This window comes from Chrysemys picta, chromosome 4 (genome assembly GCF_011386835.1).
Source record: "Chrysemys picta bellii isolate R12L10 chromosome 4, ASM1138683v2, whole genome shotgun sequence".
NCBI classification, from domain to species: Eukaryota; Metazoa; Chordata; order Testudines; family Emydidae; genus Chrysemys; species Chrysemys picta.
The window spans coordinates 27695960-27711152 of NC_088794.1; the positions used below are offsets into that span (position 1 = coordinate 27695960).

Sequence of the window (15193 nt, forward strand, 5' to 3'; positions counted from 1 at the left end):
CTCCTCTGAAACCGTGACACACAGGAAGGAACCAAACAGGAAAGAATTAGAGGAAAATGCCTCTCTTCTTGTAGCCACCTTGGCTGTGCCAGGAGTTAGCAGCAGCCGCCAAGCAGCCAGCCCTGCCTTCCCCCTCCCCCAGCTGCCTCTGTAAACACACAGGGGCTTACTCGGAAGATTAGAAGGGAACAGCAAAAGACAAGAGTCTCTTTTGTAATGGGAGTGGGATTAAAGAATCAAGTGACCGGCTGCAGCTCCCAAGTGGGTTTCAGGCTCCTTAGAGCACCCGGTCTCTGTCAGGTTCAATCCCCCATGAGCCGAGGGGGCGGTAGGAGGAGGGGGGTGGCGTGTGCCGACAAAGGACCCAGCGAGGACACATGCAGGACCAAACTTCCCAAGTCTCCCGTGCAGTCCGGAAGCCTGTGCCGGTAAGTACTCACACCCCATGGGGCTTTATCACATGGCTGGAAAGATTCCCTCAGGGACTGCTAGTTTGATCTGTCTCTCTATAGTATTATACCGTGCCCATCACCATGGTATATTAGCGTCCGTCTTTCTGTTGTGGACACTTGATTGGGGCTGTCTGTCTGTCTGTGTGAGGGCTGTGAAAGCTGGTTAATGTCCATCAGTTTCTGGATGTGATTGTTAATCCAAACGGAATGACCAGAACTAGTCAGCAAGTAACCAGGCAGTGGCTGTGTAGATGCTGGGACAACAGAGCTCACTCATACAGAATGCCAGGCAGCTGGATATCTGGCTATGCAGACTCACTGTAAATGATGTGCGAGTGTTTTTGTCTCTTTCTGCTTGTCTATCCCAGATCCCGATATGCCAGTCCCAACACTGACCTTACACTGCATCCCCCAGCCCCAAACGGCAGCGAAAGCCACGCATCCAGTCCCATTCTGCAATATTTCCACCCCAATGGGCAGGATGGTAGGGAAACTACCTTAACCATCCAGAGTGAAGGGAAAAAGCATGGGAAATGGCTCGTGCCGTATGCCTGCAGCAGAGGAATTAGATGGAGGTGGGAAACAGCCATTATTTACATAAAGAAGAGCTGAAGTTTTCCATGTTTGGTAAAAATTTATTCTGCATTTGAGTTATGTAAGGAAGAGTCTCCCTGGGCGCTTTGAGACATGAAGGGAGCGTGTGTAACACACACAACCCAGCCAGCTCTGTGTAATACGTCCCCAAGATAGCTATGTAAGTGTGTGTACCTTTCTGGTACATAATCTATATGTGTGCAGGTTATGGAGCAGTTAAAGTTGCAACCAGCCTTCTAAGTCCTAGAAACAAATATGAAAATGTACGCAGATAACGGGCATTACAAGAGGAGTGATCTACTTGGCAGACAAAGGTCCCAGCTGTGCAGGTTTCTGGTATCACAGTGTGGGCTGTTCAGCTAATTGTCACTGAAAATGCATCACAAAAGATACTGCCAAAGCAGTAGCATCTTCAGAAAGAGCAATAACGCTGGATATGTGTGCGTCCCTTTTGGGATGGAGGGTCAGGTTGGTCTTTGAGATGGTCAGCAATGCAGCTTTCCAGGTCCATTTCCCAGGAGGAGGGTTGATTTCATGCTTTAAAGTGCACCTGCAGTTTGGGAGCATCAGCTGGGAGTGAACACTGTCTTATATTCAACAATGTGTGTGTGTGTGCGTGCGCACACACACACTGAACCTAATTTGGGGTAACGAATTTACAAGTGGACAAAAGCTAGCAGCTTCAGCTATGGATAAATATTCATGAATTTGAAAAAAGCAGCACACCTCTAACTGTATAACTTGTATTAGTCTGTCCAATAGAGGTCTGCAGGTTCTGAATTGATATTTCATTACATCAGTTTTATGGTGGTGTAACTCCTCTTATTAATTATTATTATCATTGTTATACACTCAAGGTTGTGCTAGAAACCTAGTCATTAAGCCTCACAGTGCCATTAACAGACACTGTGCTACTGGAGGGGCTGATTTCATTTCCTGAACACATTTCCTCCCTCAACATGATTCATTAGGAAATATTCTGATTTAATTGATGACTGGAGGGGTGTTGCTGGGATTGCTGTTCTTCCAACCCTGGGCCTGCTCTGTCTCCAGCACTCGCACGTGGTGTCCGGGTTTGCTGTGCTGTACTGTCTTTCAAAATCAGGACAGACCCATCCACCCAACACCCAGCTCAGCATTAGGGGGAGCTGTCACTAGCTAGTGCGGGGCAAATACTGCAGATACTGTCCATTAGCCTTTATTTGAATCTGTGAAAGAAATCACTCTGCCGGTGTTCTTGCAACTTGTGTGTTCATTTTCCAAGAACGTTCTGGGAAGAAGCTTCCTGGCAGGCATGGTTGCAAAAAGAAGCAGCAAAATTTGAATTCACGAACCTGAGTCTTCATAATAAACACCTGATTCTAGGGAGTTAGGCTCATCCAATCAGAGAACAGAAACAATATCACACAGGATCTATGTCCAGTCCAACTAACCAACTTGGTTTGAATTTTGACTATCATAGAGTCCAATGAGATGAGACAACTTCTTGATAATGGTTCAGTGAATACGTTGCATAGCAAATAAATGCTAGAACGTTGTAACAGCTCACAAGCAATTCATGGTCAGAAAAGGGATGACACTCATTAAATGGGTTATTTGCTGTAAACTATTCACTCCTTTTTCCACTGTGCTGCTGGAGTCACTTTCCTTCACAACCTGGACATACACTATCATCCACCTCCTCAGCACCGCTTGCACATTATTGCAAGAGGTGCTGTCTGCTACCCTCAGTGTGGTGTCGGGGACGTGGCCTTGCTGGAGGTGCTGTCCAGGGCCGGCTCCAGGGTTTTTGCTGCCCCAAGCGGAAAAAAAAAAAAAAAAAAGCCGCGATCCCAATCTGCGGTGGCAATTTGGCGGATGGTCCTTTGCTCCGAGCGGGAGTGAGGGACGTCCGCCGAATTGCCGCCGAATAGCTGGACGTGCCGCCCCTCTCCGGAGTGGCCGCCCAAAGCACCTGCTTGGCAAGCTGGTGCCTGGAGCCAGCCCTGGTGCTGTCCTTCAGAATGTGGACATGCACCTGCTTCCGAGCCCAGCATTAAGAGGACTGTTGCCAGTGCTGTCCTTCACCTGGGGGGATGAGTGCTTTTCTCCCCTGCCTGGTCATTGTTCTCATTTGTCCTTAATTCCCCAGATGTAAAGCCCACTGAAGTCAAGGGGAATCTTTCCTAAATGTACTTAGTGCTGGGGAAAGTTGTCTGAGCAGCAGCTCTGGGCAGCAGGGACCATTTCTAGGGCCTGATCCACTGCCCTTTGAAGTCAATGGACCGAAGGCCTCAGCCTTCTGCTGAGGCTGCCAACAAGGGGCCAGTTCTCCTCTGCTTTGGAACATACTCCAGAGATGTCTTGATTTGAAACCTCCCCCAGCAGAACTGCAGAGTGAAATGTCTAATAAAATAAACACCGGAAAGCTGTAAACCATGATGTTGAGAAACTGCAAGCACTGACGTAACTGCAAGGAAGGGCAATCCTTCAAAGAAGGGGTCCACAACCCAAGAGGCTAGGAAACCTACAGTATGAGGAGAATTCAACCACAGGAAGCTTTCCATTGCCTTCCCAGCCTTTACACTTTCTCCATGGACAAGCCACACTGGAGGAGGAGGACTCCCCAAAGCTGACATGAATGGAACAGGAGGGGCAAGAAGATGTGGATGGCTTCTTCCTTCCACACCGCAGCCAGCACCACTGCCACCCACCCCCACCCTCCACCACTTGCACTCATCAAAAAGCCACAATTCAAGTCAGAGCATTCATTTGCGGGTGGAATCAACACACTTTGCTGTTCTCTGATCTGTTTAAACTATCTCCACTTGTCCTGGAGATGTGCCCAAGCTTGATTTAAAACATTTCTTAACAAACTGTCTCCCCTCATCTTCCCCTCCCTCTTCCTCTCTCTTCTCACCCTCCCCTTCTCCACACACCTATCCCTTCCCTGTTTCGGTCTCCTGTCTCCACCTTTACCTCTCTCCTTCTTCCCCATTCTCATTCTGTCTTATCTACCTTTCACTCTCCCCTCAGAACCTTCTTTCTTTCTTTTTCTTCCCTTTACCCTATCTTCTCTTTTTCCACCTTTACACACATTCCCAGGGGCTGTACACCACTTCTCTGGAGTCTGCTTTCAGATCTTTTTCCCTCCAACCACAGCTGCCAATCACCCAGGCTCTAGGTCTATGTCCCAGTCACTTTGTCTCTGCCGGAGCAGCAGGTGTGACCCCTTCTCTCTCATTCCTGCCTTCAGATACTTTAAGCTGGTTCTGCCACCCATCCAAGGGGCACTACAGAGCTCAAGGAATTGGTAGTGAATAGGGAGCATTTTGCTACTAGGTCACAGTATAAACCTAGACCAGGTCAGATAGTGGCTGAATATTGATACCACCGCGTGGCTGCTTTGAGGTCTATGTGACGTGAGACAGGTATCTGTGTTAGTCTGTATCAGCAAAAACAATGAGGAGTCCTTGTGGCACTTTAGAGACTAACAAATTTATTTGGGCATAAGCTTTTGTGATCTAAAATCCACTTCATCAGATAAATTTGTTAGTCTCTAAGGTGCCACAAGGACTCCTCATTGTTTTCATGTGATGTGAGTTAGTGCTCCCAGCCCAGATCTCAGAGAACAGATCAAAATCCACCATTACAACTGGCTCAAATCTGCCTCCTTGTCAGCTACGTCTGAAGAGGGACCAAGGACTGAATGGAGACTGTGCTTCCTTCGTGCCCCTACAGAGGCGCTTTGGGAGGGGCATCTAGCACTGCCATTGGCCATGCTCAGGGCTGTCCATGCACCATCTTTCGGGAGCACTGAAGTAACAGTAAAGACAGAGCCCCTTTCCTGTTCCTGAGCCTCAGTTCAATGGCTGGGAATGGCAGGAGTCAAATACCAATCCCAACACAAAGCGACCTTTGCAAAGCATTGTCCTGAGAAGGAAGGAAGGAAGGGTAAAGCTGGCAAATCCTTCCCCCTCCCTGCAGCAGCTTGGATTATACCGGTAACTGTCCCAGTTACAAGTGGAAGAATTTATCAGAGAAAAAGGCCTGAACACTCCCTTCAAAGAGACTTGGACACACCATCAGCTTCCCCTACAGCAACAATGCCCTCTGCTTTCCCTGGGACACTGGCCAAACTTCTTGCTTGCAACAAAGTTTGTTCTGCTATAGAAGGCAGCTGTTATGGGTTAGGTTGCTGGATATGGATCTTTTATACAAGACCAGTCTGATCCAGGCTTTTTGCAGTGGATCCTTTGAGGATTCCTTAGAAAAAACTAAGAGAAACATGGTGTATTTTAGCAAGATTCGTCTTTCCTGAGACAGCAAATCCACAAGTTCTACAGGAACCCAGATACTGAGGTGATGGGCATGGTATAAACACCTAGATAGATAGATAGATAATGGTAAATCAGGGAAAGTAGAGATATGTCCTTCTGAGTCTTCCACAGCCAGAGGCTACCAGTCCAGATGTTTCATTAAAGTACCAGGGCTCAGCTCCAGCCTAAATCATAGGAAATTCAATAGGCCCAGTTCCATCTAGCACATATGGGCCGGCCTCATTACTTCCTGATGTTCTGGATGTGTTTGCTTTTGATAAACGGGCCGTGGCATGATTCTCTGAATTGGATTTCTGAGCCTACCTGAAATGGACTTTGGGGTGGCCCCAGGAAGAGAAGAACCTGAGTTTCTGTGCACAGCTGGGATGGACTCCTGGTGTCACTATTTCTGGACAGTGTCCTTACTAGCTCAGTCACGGGTACCACTTGCTGTACCTCAGTCTCCTTCCACCCCTTTAGCAGGTTTCCTGATGGCCTCAGTGTCTCCATGTTTTGTTCCTCACAGGCTCTGTGATGACTGTGACATACACAAATCGAGTAGCTGATGCCCGCCTGGGCACCTTCTCGCAGCTCCTGCTCAGATGGAAAGGGAGTATCTACAAACTCCTCTACTGTGAGTTCTTCATCTTCATCACTCTCTACTTCAGCATCAGCCTCACTTACAGGTAAGTTTCCTTTTTCACCTGAGCCCTGAGAGACCCATCCAGGTTCTGCCCATTATTCAGGCGGTGTGGGTTTGGGGACATTGATACTGGCTACTGGGGAAAAGGAACTGGGCAAGAAATGTTCAGTACAGGTCCTAGCTTTCTGAAGCAGTGTCAGTGATGGTGCATTGCAGAGGTTCCATTTCCCAAGAACAGCAGAGACTTGCTCCCTGGATCTACTGAGACGTGAAGAGAGGAAAGCTCTTTCCTCACTGTTCCAACAGAGTTTACTAGCTGACAGCTTTTCCTTATCAGTGGGGTTAGAGTTTCTCCCAGGTTACTAGTGAAATATACACAGGGTGACCCTTCTCCTTAGAAGAAGCATGGCTTCTCCGTGGAGGGAAAGTAAGCTATGTATGATGGATATTTGTCCTTCCAGAAAAGAGCAGATTAAGGTTAAATGAATGCAGATAAACTGGATGTGCATATACAGAGGTCATCCCCATCCCTCAGGAAGATGGTTTCTCTGGGCTTAGGTAGTGGAGATACAGAGGATAACCCCTGGAAGGGCGCGTTTGGGAAGAGATCCCTTAGATTGCACAGCGTGGCATTTCCTCTCGTGTCTCTCATGGAGCAGACAGAATGATTGGGGCTACTAGTTTGTCGTAGAGTCTGGTGTGGGGGTCATGTGTTCTGTGACTCCTCAGTTTCTTGGAGGGAAAGTCACTCAGCTCACACAGTTGAGCTAAGGTGTATCTAGGTGGCACTGAGGCTGAGGCAGGAAAGCAGCTCTGTATAAAGGCAGAAGCAGCTCCTTCCCAGTTTGCTACTATTAGAGTCTGAATGACAGGCAACAGAATAGAGATTACAATTAATTTAAATCCACTGTGGTGCTAAATCCAGTTCAATGGTACATTTCTGGTATCGTACAACAGCTCTGTATTGGCCACTACGCCTCTCCTGGGTTGGACATTTGTGTATTGCCCATAGAGTCAGACAGCACGTGTCAGGCATTGCTTCCGATAGTCAGGCCTAGTGGCTGCAGCCTGGGTCACAGCTAGGCATAGAGTTGCCTGAGCCAAGCGTGGTCCTGGAATCAAGATCTGCAGGCAGGCTGGAATCAAAACCAAAATCAGAGTCCGTAGCCAGGATTGGAACCATAGCCAGAGTCCAGGTGCAGGCCAGAGATCGAAGCTGGGTGGTCAGAGTGCAGAGACTAGACCAGCTGATACCAAAGCCGGAGTCCAGACATACGCTGAAGGTAGAAACCGGATAGTCAGAGTCGGAGGGTTGGGGGGAGATCCAAAGGCAGAAGAAAGGTTGGAGCAGGTCAGTGACACGGCTGGAGTGAGGCTACTGCAGGGCAAGGACAGGGCTCAGGCAGGACTGGGGCTGCAGCTGGAGTCTGATGCACTGCGAGGCAGCAGGAGGGCTCCTGGCTGGGTAGCACCGTTACTCAGACTGAGCTGCTCTGCAGCTCTGCTGGGGTTGTGGAAATACCTGAGCCTGGGGTCATCTGACGCAGTCTCTGCTTGGTGATAGGCTGCTACTGTATGCCTGAGGGCTGACTCACTCACTGCAGCACCTGAGCCAGCAGCCCTAGTTTGGTTGCAAGTTTGCCTCACAGCAGGCCAGGAAGTATCGCCTGAGTTGGCCACCGGGTCATTTTCTTTAGCACAGACATCTCCTAGATGGGATGGCAACATGTTTCATGTGGTGTGTCCCCTGGGTAAAACAGAGTGGAGCTCCCTTGGACACATCTCCTGGGTTGACAAGCAAGGTGTTTCCCATGGAACATCTCCTAGGTCAGAGAGCGCAGTGGTTTCATTGGCTTTGCTCATGGACTCCCATCCACACAGGGCTGGGAAGGGTGAAGTCTCTTCTGTGAGTCTGATAGTGAGAATGTGCCTCTGGGTTTGCTTTACAGGCTGATACTGAATGCAAGCCAAAGGCTGATGTTTGAGAAGCTGGCTCTATATTGCAACAACTATGCTGAGCTGATCCCTGTGTCCTTCGTGCTGGGTAAGGAGTGTGGGGCTGGGGAGTGGAATGGTGCTTCCCCTTCCTATCCAGACACTGCTCTGCGGGCCATTGGGATGCACTGGGGACATAGCTAGCCACTCCTCCCCCGCAGACCCTGCTGTATCTGACAGGTATCTGGGTGGACTAATTATGCCAATTCCGCCCTAGGTTTCTACGTGGCCCTAGTGGTATCTCGCTGGTGGGGTCAGTACGAGAGCATCCCATGGCCCGACCGCATCATGAACCTGGTCTCCAGTAATGTGGATGGACAGGACGAGTATGGGCGCCTCCTGCGGCGCACCCTGATGCGCTACAGCAACCTTTGCAGTGTGCTGATCCTCCGCTCCGTCAGCACCGCCGTCTACAAGCGCTTCCCCAGCACGGAGCACATCGTGCGAGCAGGTAGGTGCCCTCTCCATCTCTAGCGCAGTTGCTAAGCCTAAGCCAGAGGCTGCTACAGTCCTGGGAGGGCTGGCTGGGTTGAGGTGTGGTGGAAACAACTGCATGACCTCGAGACACAGAGATACCCACTGGAATCCTCATGGCTCGGGAGACCAGGGCTAGGGGGACAAGCCGTGAAATCCAAACGAATCTATCTGTCCCAAACAAGAAGCGCAGGGGGGCCAGGCAATGAGCATTATGGACACAATCCTGTAAAGTGCTAAGTGACTGCTGCAGGTGCTGAGCACCTACCACTGGGATTTCTGGGGAACTGAGGATTCCCAGCACAACCAAGAATTACTCAGGCTTGAGCCCTAAGTCATTAACCCCCCCTCACTACTGCTACCAAGGAGAGAATGCATCTTTGAGATCGACCTAGCCAGTCATGTTTTTTCCTGTTGTTTGAGCTTCGAAATAGTGCAATTGAAGGCTAGTTTCTGATCACAATTAATTTTTCCTCTACTGTGAGCACACACACACGTTGGTTATTGCAGGTTTGGGGTTGTGTACACTGATTTGTTATTGCAGGGCTGTTCCTGAGGACACCGGGTTGTATACACTTGCTCTTTATCGCAGGGTTCATCAGAAAGATGTAGTGGCAGGCTCTGGTTTGTTTCTGTAGGGTCACTGGGAAGAACAGGATGGCTTCCATTCTTGCTCCCCTTGACACGTTATTGTAGGTTTGCTCATGAGCTGCGCTGACATGGTGAAATGCTCCCCCCACTGCAAAGGGTCAGCAGAGTCCCCTGCACTACTTGAGCCTTCGGCATGAGTCTAAGTGGTGGGGCTTGAACAGGCCTCCTGCACTTGAGTGGATTTTGCCCATGATCAGTAATTGTTGTGCATGATTACGCATTGTAAGTTATGCTCTTGGGGGTGGTGGCTATTGACAAATTATATACTGTTGGAGGGGAAGGAGGGAGTACACATTAAGAAAATAACACAGATGAAAGAAGCACATAAAGGCAAATAAAAGTTGAGTCTCTTCATATCAGCAAGTCTCATGTGCATTCCTGACCTGTTTCTTGGATTGTTGCGCTCTCTGGTGGTCATTGAAGGTCATTGCTTTTCATTCAACTTTCTACTTTTTCACCTTGTTTCCTCTGGTTTTGTTAAATATGGTTTGTCTTTGTCAGTCAGAAAATCAGTACCGTGAACATCAGGTTTACTTCAAACATAGAGCAGCTCATAGCAAAGAGAATTCTGACAGCCGCTTAGATGCAGGTAACCCAGACAGCAATGATGTGGTCATAGATTTCATCTCTTTAAAGGCCTTTTGTTGATAATGACCTCAACCAGATAGGATTCTTGGTCAGAGGTGTGTTCTGAGCAGCAGTTTGGAAGCCAGCAATTTGGTTGTTTTAGTTCTCATACTGACTGTGTGACCTTGAGCAAGCCACAGCTGTCTTGTGCCTCAGTTTCCCCCATCTACAATTCCCCCTATTTACCAAAAGGAATGATAATAGTTCTTATCAGAGGTGTTGCGAGGGTCATTTAGTTGTGTGGGATGTGTTCAATATTTTTATGGGGGTGCTTCGTGGGTGGGACATCTATTATTCCTCTTCAAAAGGCATGACTGCCGGACGTGAATGACACATTCTAGAGCTAATGCATCGCACATTTGTCCCCAGTGGGTTTCCATAAAAGCCTCTTCTTACAAAGCAACAGTGAGCCCCAGCATTGAGAACAAGGAGGGAGGACGCCGGGTTTCAGGGCATGAGTGCTCTGAGGCCTACACAGGCTTCACTAGGTACATAGGGATAATTGCAGTCTGCTCCAGAGGACTTTGTATTTACATGGCACCGACCCTGTAAATATCCTGCTCCTCTGTTCTAAACACCTCATGCAATACCTGGTGCTTACAGATGCTTTCACTGGAAATACTCTGACCCACGGGCCCATCCTATCAATACTCTGTCCCTTCTGGGTAATTACCCTGGAAGTAACCTGCCCTCTTAGGGTAATTGCCTCCAAATACCCTGCCTCTAGATGGCACCTCCCCACAGATATCCTACCCTTTGGAACTACTCCAGCTTGCCTAACTTAGAACTACTTAGACCTACTCAGAATCATGCCAGGACTGGTTTGGCCAAAGACCAGGAGATCAGAAATATGGCTTAGAGCTTTCTCCCTTCTCCCCTCTGCTCCTGCACTGATCACCGCTCGCTCAGACCCAGGAATCTGGGCCACGGAGTGCAACATAGGTGTAAAGAGCTACCAGATCAGATGCACAAGGGATGTGGCAGCAGGAATGAGCCCCTCTCTGTCAGACAGAGAGTGGGAGCCTGGCCCTTTGAACACTGACTGATTTTCCACACTGAGAGAACTCTTACGACAAGTCTAGGATGTGCAATGCTGACCTCTAGACAGGGAACGTGGAATACAACTGGTGTGGGAGATGGTGTCGCCGTGGAGAGCTCAGAGGTGTATGCCAAAACTTTGTGAGAAGGAAAATCCCCAAACAATCAGAACTCTAGTCAGGCTCTGCTGCCTTAGGTAGGTCTCTGCACCTGGATCCTCTCTCTCTCATCTTGGTCCAAAGCTGGCCTGATGATTTGGAGGGCCAGAGACATGGGGGCACAGGCACATGAGTTTCCACAAGAGACTGTACCAGCCTGTGAATGGCAGAACTTCCCTGACACCATGGGATCGCCTGATGTGTGGGTCAATTTGCTTTGTGAGGTGAACACCCATCCATAGGAGCCTGCAGGTTTTTCATGTGTCAAGGAAAGACTGGAAAGGGGAGGCTCTCTATTGTCTTCCATCCCCCATCTCCTCTTGCCCATTTAGGCCTCATGACCCCAGAAGAGCACAAGAAGTTTGAGAGCCTGAACTCTCCCCACAACAAGTTCTGGATCCCCTGCGTGTGGTTCTCAAACCTGGCAGTGAAGGCGCGGAACGAGGGCAGGATCCGGGATAGCGTGCTGCTCCAGGGCATCCTGAACGTGAGTTCTGGAGACAGCCAGAGGGCATGTCGAGAACGAACCAGCCCTGCTCTCCTCTCTGGGTGGAGCAGAGGGACTTGCTGCTGGTCACCCAGGGGAGTAGGGAAGGTGAGGTTGGGCTTAGAGACTACACCAATCACATCCGTGGTGTAACTCCATTAACTTCAATGGGAAACGTGCCCACTCATATCTATCACTCAATGGAGGGGAGAAAATGGGAAGTTAGGCCAATACAGTGTGGTGTCCACTAGCACAGCAATTGTGTGACAGAGCCCAGGACTCTAGACAAGGAGACTGTGGCTCTTCTCTCACACTGCTTTACAAGGGTGTAATGCCATTGACTCCAGAGGAGTTACTCCCAGTTTGCACCGGTGTGAGAGGAGAATCAGGCCCTGAATCCCCTCCTGACTCCAGTAGAGAAAGGGTCCCTTCAGGACAAGCCAGAGGTCCCACTGGTGCTCCAGTGTGGTGGTGGGGAGGGCAGAAAGTTCAATATTTAAGAATGGGCAAAGCCCAGGAGTGAATGACCATAGAAAGTGAATTCCCTGCCCTACCTGAAAGGTGTGCCCTGCGTGGAGTTAAGGTCCCCTTGGTGGAGCAGTCTGGAGGGGAAGGAGCATGGGAGGGTGTTAGTATGAGGTAGCTTTTCTGTGGAAGGGAGCCATTCCTTTTTCTCTGTTGTTCCCCACTCCAGGAACTAAACACCTTGCGTAGTCAGTGTGGGCGACTCTATGGGTATGACTGGATCAGCATCCCACTGGTCTACACTCAGGTGAGTGCAGGAGGCCCTCTGTAGCCACTACCCCACCCAATGGCCTCTGCAAGGCGAATCACTGCAACCAGAGACACAATGTGCTGGGAAACAGGCAAGGCTCTTTAATACACATGTGGTTTTCCACATACACCCCCCCCCCACACATGGACCCCCAGATATACTTCATATCCACACATGGATCCCCAGATATACCCCAAAGCCACACATGGACCCCACCAATGCACACCCTACATACACAAACTTACCCACACGCATAAACACCGACTTATGCAGCAAACACAAGTATCCCAGCACACACGCACCGATCCCAGGCATGCACACCCACATTCCTCATCAATTCACAGACAGACAACCCATAGACAAACCTATGGTGGGTGACCTGTGTGTCCCCCCACACACCATAGATATGAATGAACTCCAGACACACACCCATATATACCTCCTACGTATACACCCCTCCAATGCCTGCTCATCATCCTGTAAATGCATCAGCTTCTCCCCACTCAACAATACTAGTACCTTAGCCCCGAGGACACTGCTCTAGGGGTACTGGAGAATGCAGAACAGGTCTGAGTGGGAGGTGCCATCTACACTCTCTGTGGACAGGGAAAGCTGTTTATCTGCATTAGACACAAGGTGCTCTAACCGTTCAATAGCTCTCTGGCAGCAACCCCCGGATAGACAGCTTGGCGCCAGTCCCATCTTGTATAATGCAGCTGCTTAGGCAATGCTCACTCCCATTAGTGTGGTCTGCTGTGAAAGAGGAACAACTCCAGTTCTGGATGGCTGCAAAGGTTAGTGGGGGATTTATTTAGAGCCCTGTGCAGATCAGATTCTCCTGCAAACCAGGATCAAAGGCAAGAGAATGTCAAGGCCGCAGCTAGTCACAGTGCTGTTCCATAGGAGCTCGGTCACTACGGGTGGCCTGAGGATGCTCTCCTGGAGTGCACGGCACAGCGCTACACCGCCTCTGCTCGCACCCTCATGCGCACACACACTGTGCACTAATGCCCTGCGCTAGCAATGTCAGCTCCACACAGCGGTCAGCTCTTCGGGGTGTCTAGGCGTCCATAGACAACAGGGAACTGTACAGGAGTACAGAGTGGGGATTCAGCTAATAATGGGGCATGGTCAGGGGTTAATTCACCATGGATCCTTGGACCCAGGGCCAGAATGCCAAGCAAGACCAGCCTGCTGAGGCTGCACTGCCTGGATGGGAGGAAGGTCAAGCGCTCAAGGAGGAAGAGTCTGCCCATGCAGGCTCCTCAGTCATGATAATGGAAACAGTTTCTCTCTGCTTCCAGTCACCTGCAATGGGAATTCTGCCAGCGATATCCAGTCACAGTCCCCTGACCCAGGGCCTGACTCCCCATGCATTGTGAGCCAGACATGTCCACAAGTGCCCCTGAAGCTTTGCCATCCTGGCTTGGGTGCTTTGCTACAGGCCATGGGGTTTGTCCAGAGCAGGGTGGCAGGTCACCCGGCAGTGTTGCCAACTCACAAGTCTTGCAGTATTTGGGGAGTTTTTCTTCAGAAAGCCCCAGCTTCTGGCATCAGGAGATTGCAGCCCTCATGGTTGTAGAGAAAAGCTTGAAAATGTGCCACAAGTGAAACCTGGAGGCTGAGAAACCAGAAGGCAAATTAAAAATAGATCTGTATAAAAACCCCTCACATTTTAAATCAATCCCATCATTTTCGGGAGCCAGACTCATGATATTTGAAAGTTTGCGGTCGGCAATACTGCAGGTACCACCCTGCTGGGAATTCTAGCAACCTCCAGCATTTGGTCCACACTGGTTTCTCTTGGTTTCAACTGAGAACCAGCCCAAGAACCAGTAGCCCAACAGTCCCATTGCTCCAGTAGGGAAGACAGCACTTTGCCACCTAGCTGAGACATCGGGCACTCAGGGAAGTTTTCAGGGGCAGGAGAGGGAGACCAGATTCCCCAGCTCTGCTCCTGATTTGTTGTGCAGCTTCGGGCAGGTCACACAACCTCTCTGTGCCTTAATTTCCTCATTGGCCCTCATGGGGGTGTTGTGAGGCTTCACTGCCCCTAAGACATGTGCTTTGCAGGTGGAAGGTGCAGTAGAGGGGCAAAGCATTAGCAGTGCTGTCCCTGGGTCTAGCTTTTCTCCAGAGTTACATGGTCATTGTGGGAACAGGGAAATAATTTGGGAGGGGGGTACATTTAAAAATGGCTGCAGCAGAAAGACACCTTCCTGCTGAGAGGGAGGAGGTGGATTGGGGCAGTGCCCATCCAGAGAAGCACCCAGCTTTGCCTTCTTAAACACAGTCTTAGAAAGGCCGCAGAGTGAGCAGTCCTGCAGAGCTCCTCAGCAGTCTGCGGTAGTCTGGAGGGGTCAGAGGGGAATCTGAGGAAGGATGGCAAGGAAAGCAAGCTAGGACCTGAGATCTGTTTCTGACCACATCCCCCTGCCCCTCCCCAGGTGGTCACGGTGGCCGTTTACAGCTTCTTCCTGGCCTGCCTGATCGGCCGGCAGTTCTTGGACCCAGCGAAGGGGTATCCTGGCCATGAGCTGGATCTCTTTGTGCCTGTCTTCACTCTCCTGCAGTTCTTCTTCTACGCTGGCTGGTTAAAGGTGAGTCCAAGGAAACATGCCCTGACCTTTTGGGAGCCTCCTTTTCCCAACATGGGAAGCCTGGAATTGATTCCAGACCCAGGCAGGAGTTTCTCAGATTGCTCTGGGGGACATCCCACTGTCTGAGTGATCCAGGCCCTGCGCTGCCATGCAACAGGCCCACATTCAAGTCCCAGGGCTTAGCTTTCTCTGTCTAGGCCAGCAGAGGCTGAGGGCACTTCCCTGTATCTAAGTGCACCTCCTTGCAGGAGATCTGGATTCACATCCTAAGCCCAGGGACCTATCACTTGGGCCTGACCAGCTGGTAAGTGCTCTGAGTAGCGTGACCAGACCGCAAGTGTGAAAAATCAGGACGGGGGTGAGGGGTAATAGGAGCCTATATAAGAAAAAGACCCAAAAAG

At 50.0% G+C, this 15193-nt stretch overlaps 1 protein-coding gene across 1 annotated transcript in view; it reads left to right on the forward strand.

The window, feature by feature from the left end:
• LOC101949198 (bestrophin-1) overlaps positions 1–15193 on the forward strand; it is a 22648-nt gene continuing 7455 nt past the window's right edge. Inside the window, exons 1-7 of the mRNA XM_024110626.3 lie at positions 1–428; positions 5871–6030; positions 7937–8031; positions 8200–8433; positions 11263–11417; positions 12112–12189; positions 14640–14792. Of these exons, the coding sequence (XP_023966394.2) occupies positions 5879–6030; positions 7937–8031; positions 8200–8433; positions 11263–11417; positions 12112–12189; positions 14640–14792 (867 nt within the window). The 5' untranslated portion in view covers positions 1–428; positions 5871–5878. The remainder of the gene's footprint in view (positions 429–5870; positions 6031–7936; positions 8032–8199; positions 8434–11262; positions 11418–12111; positions 12190–14639; positions 14793–15193) is intronic.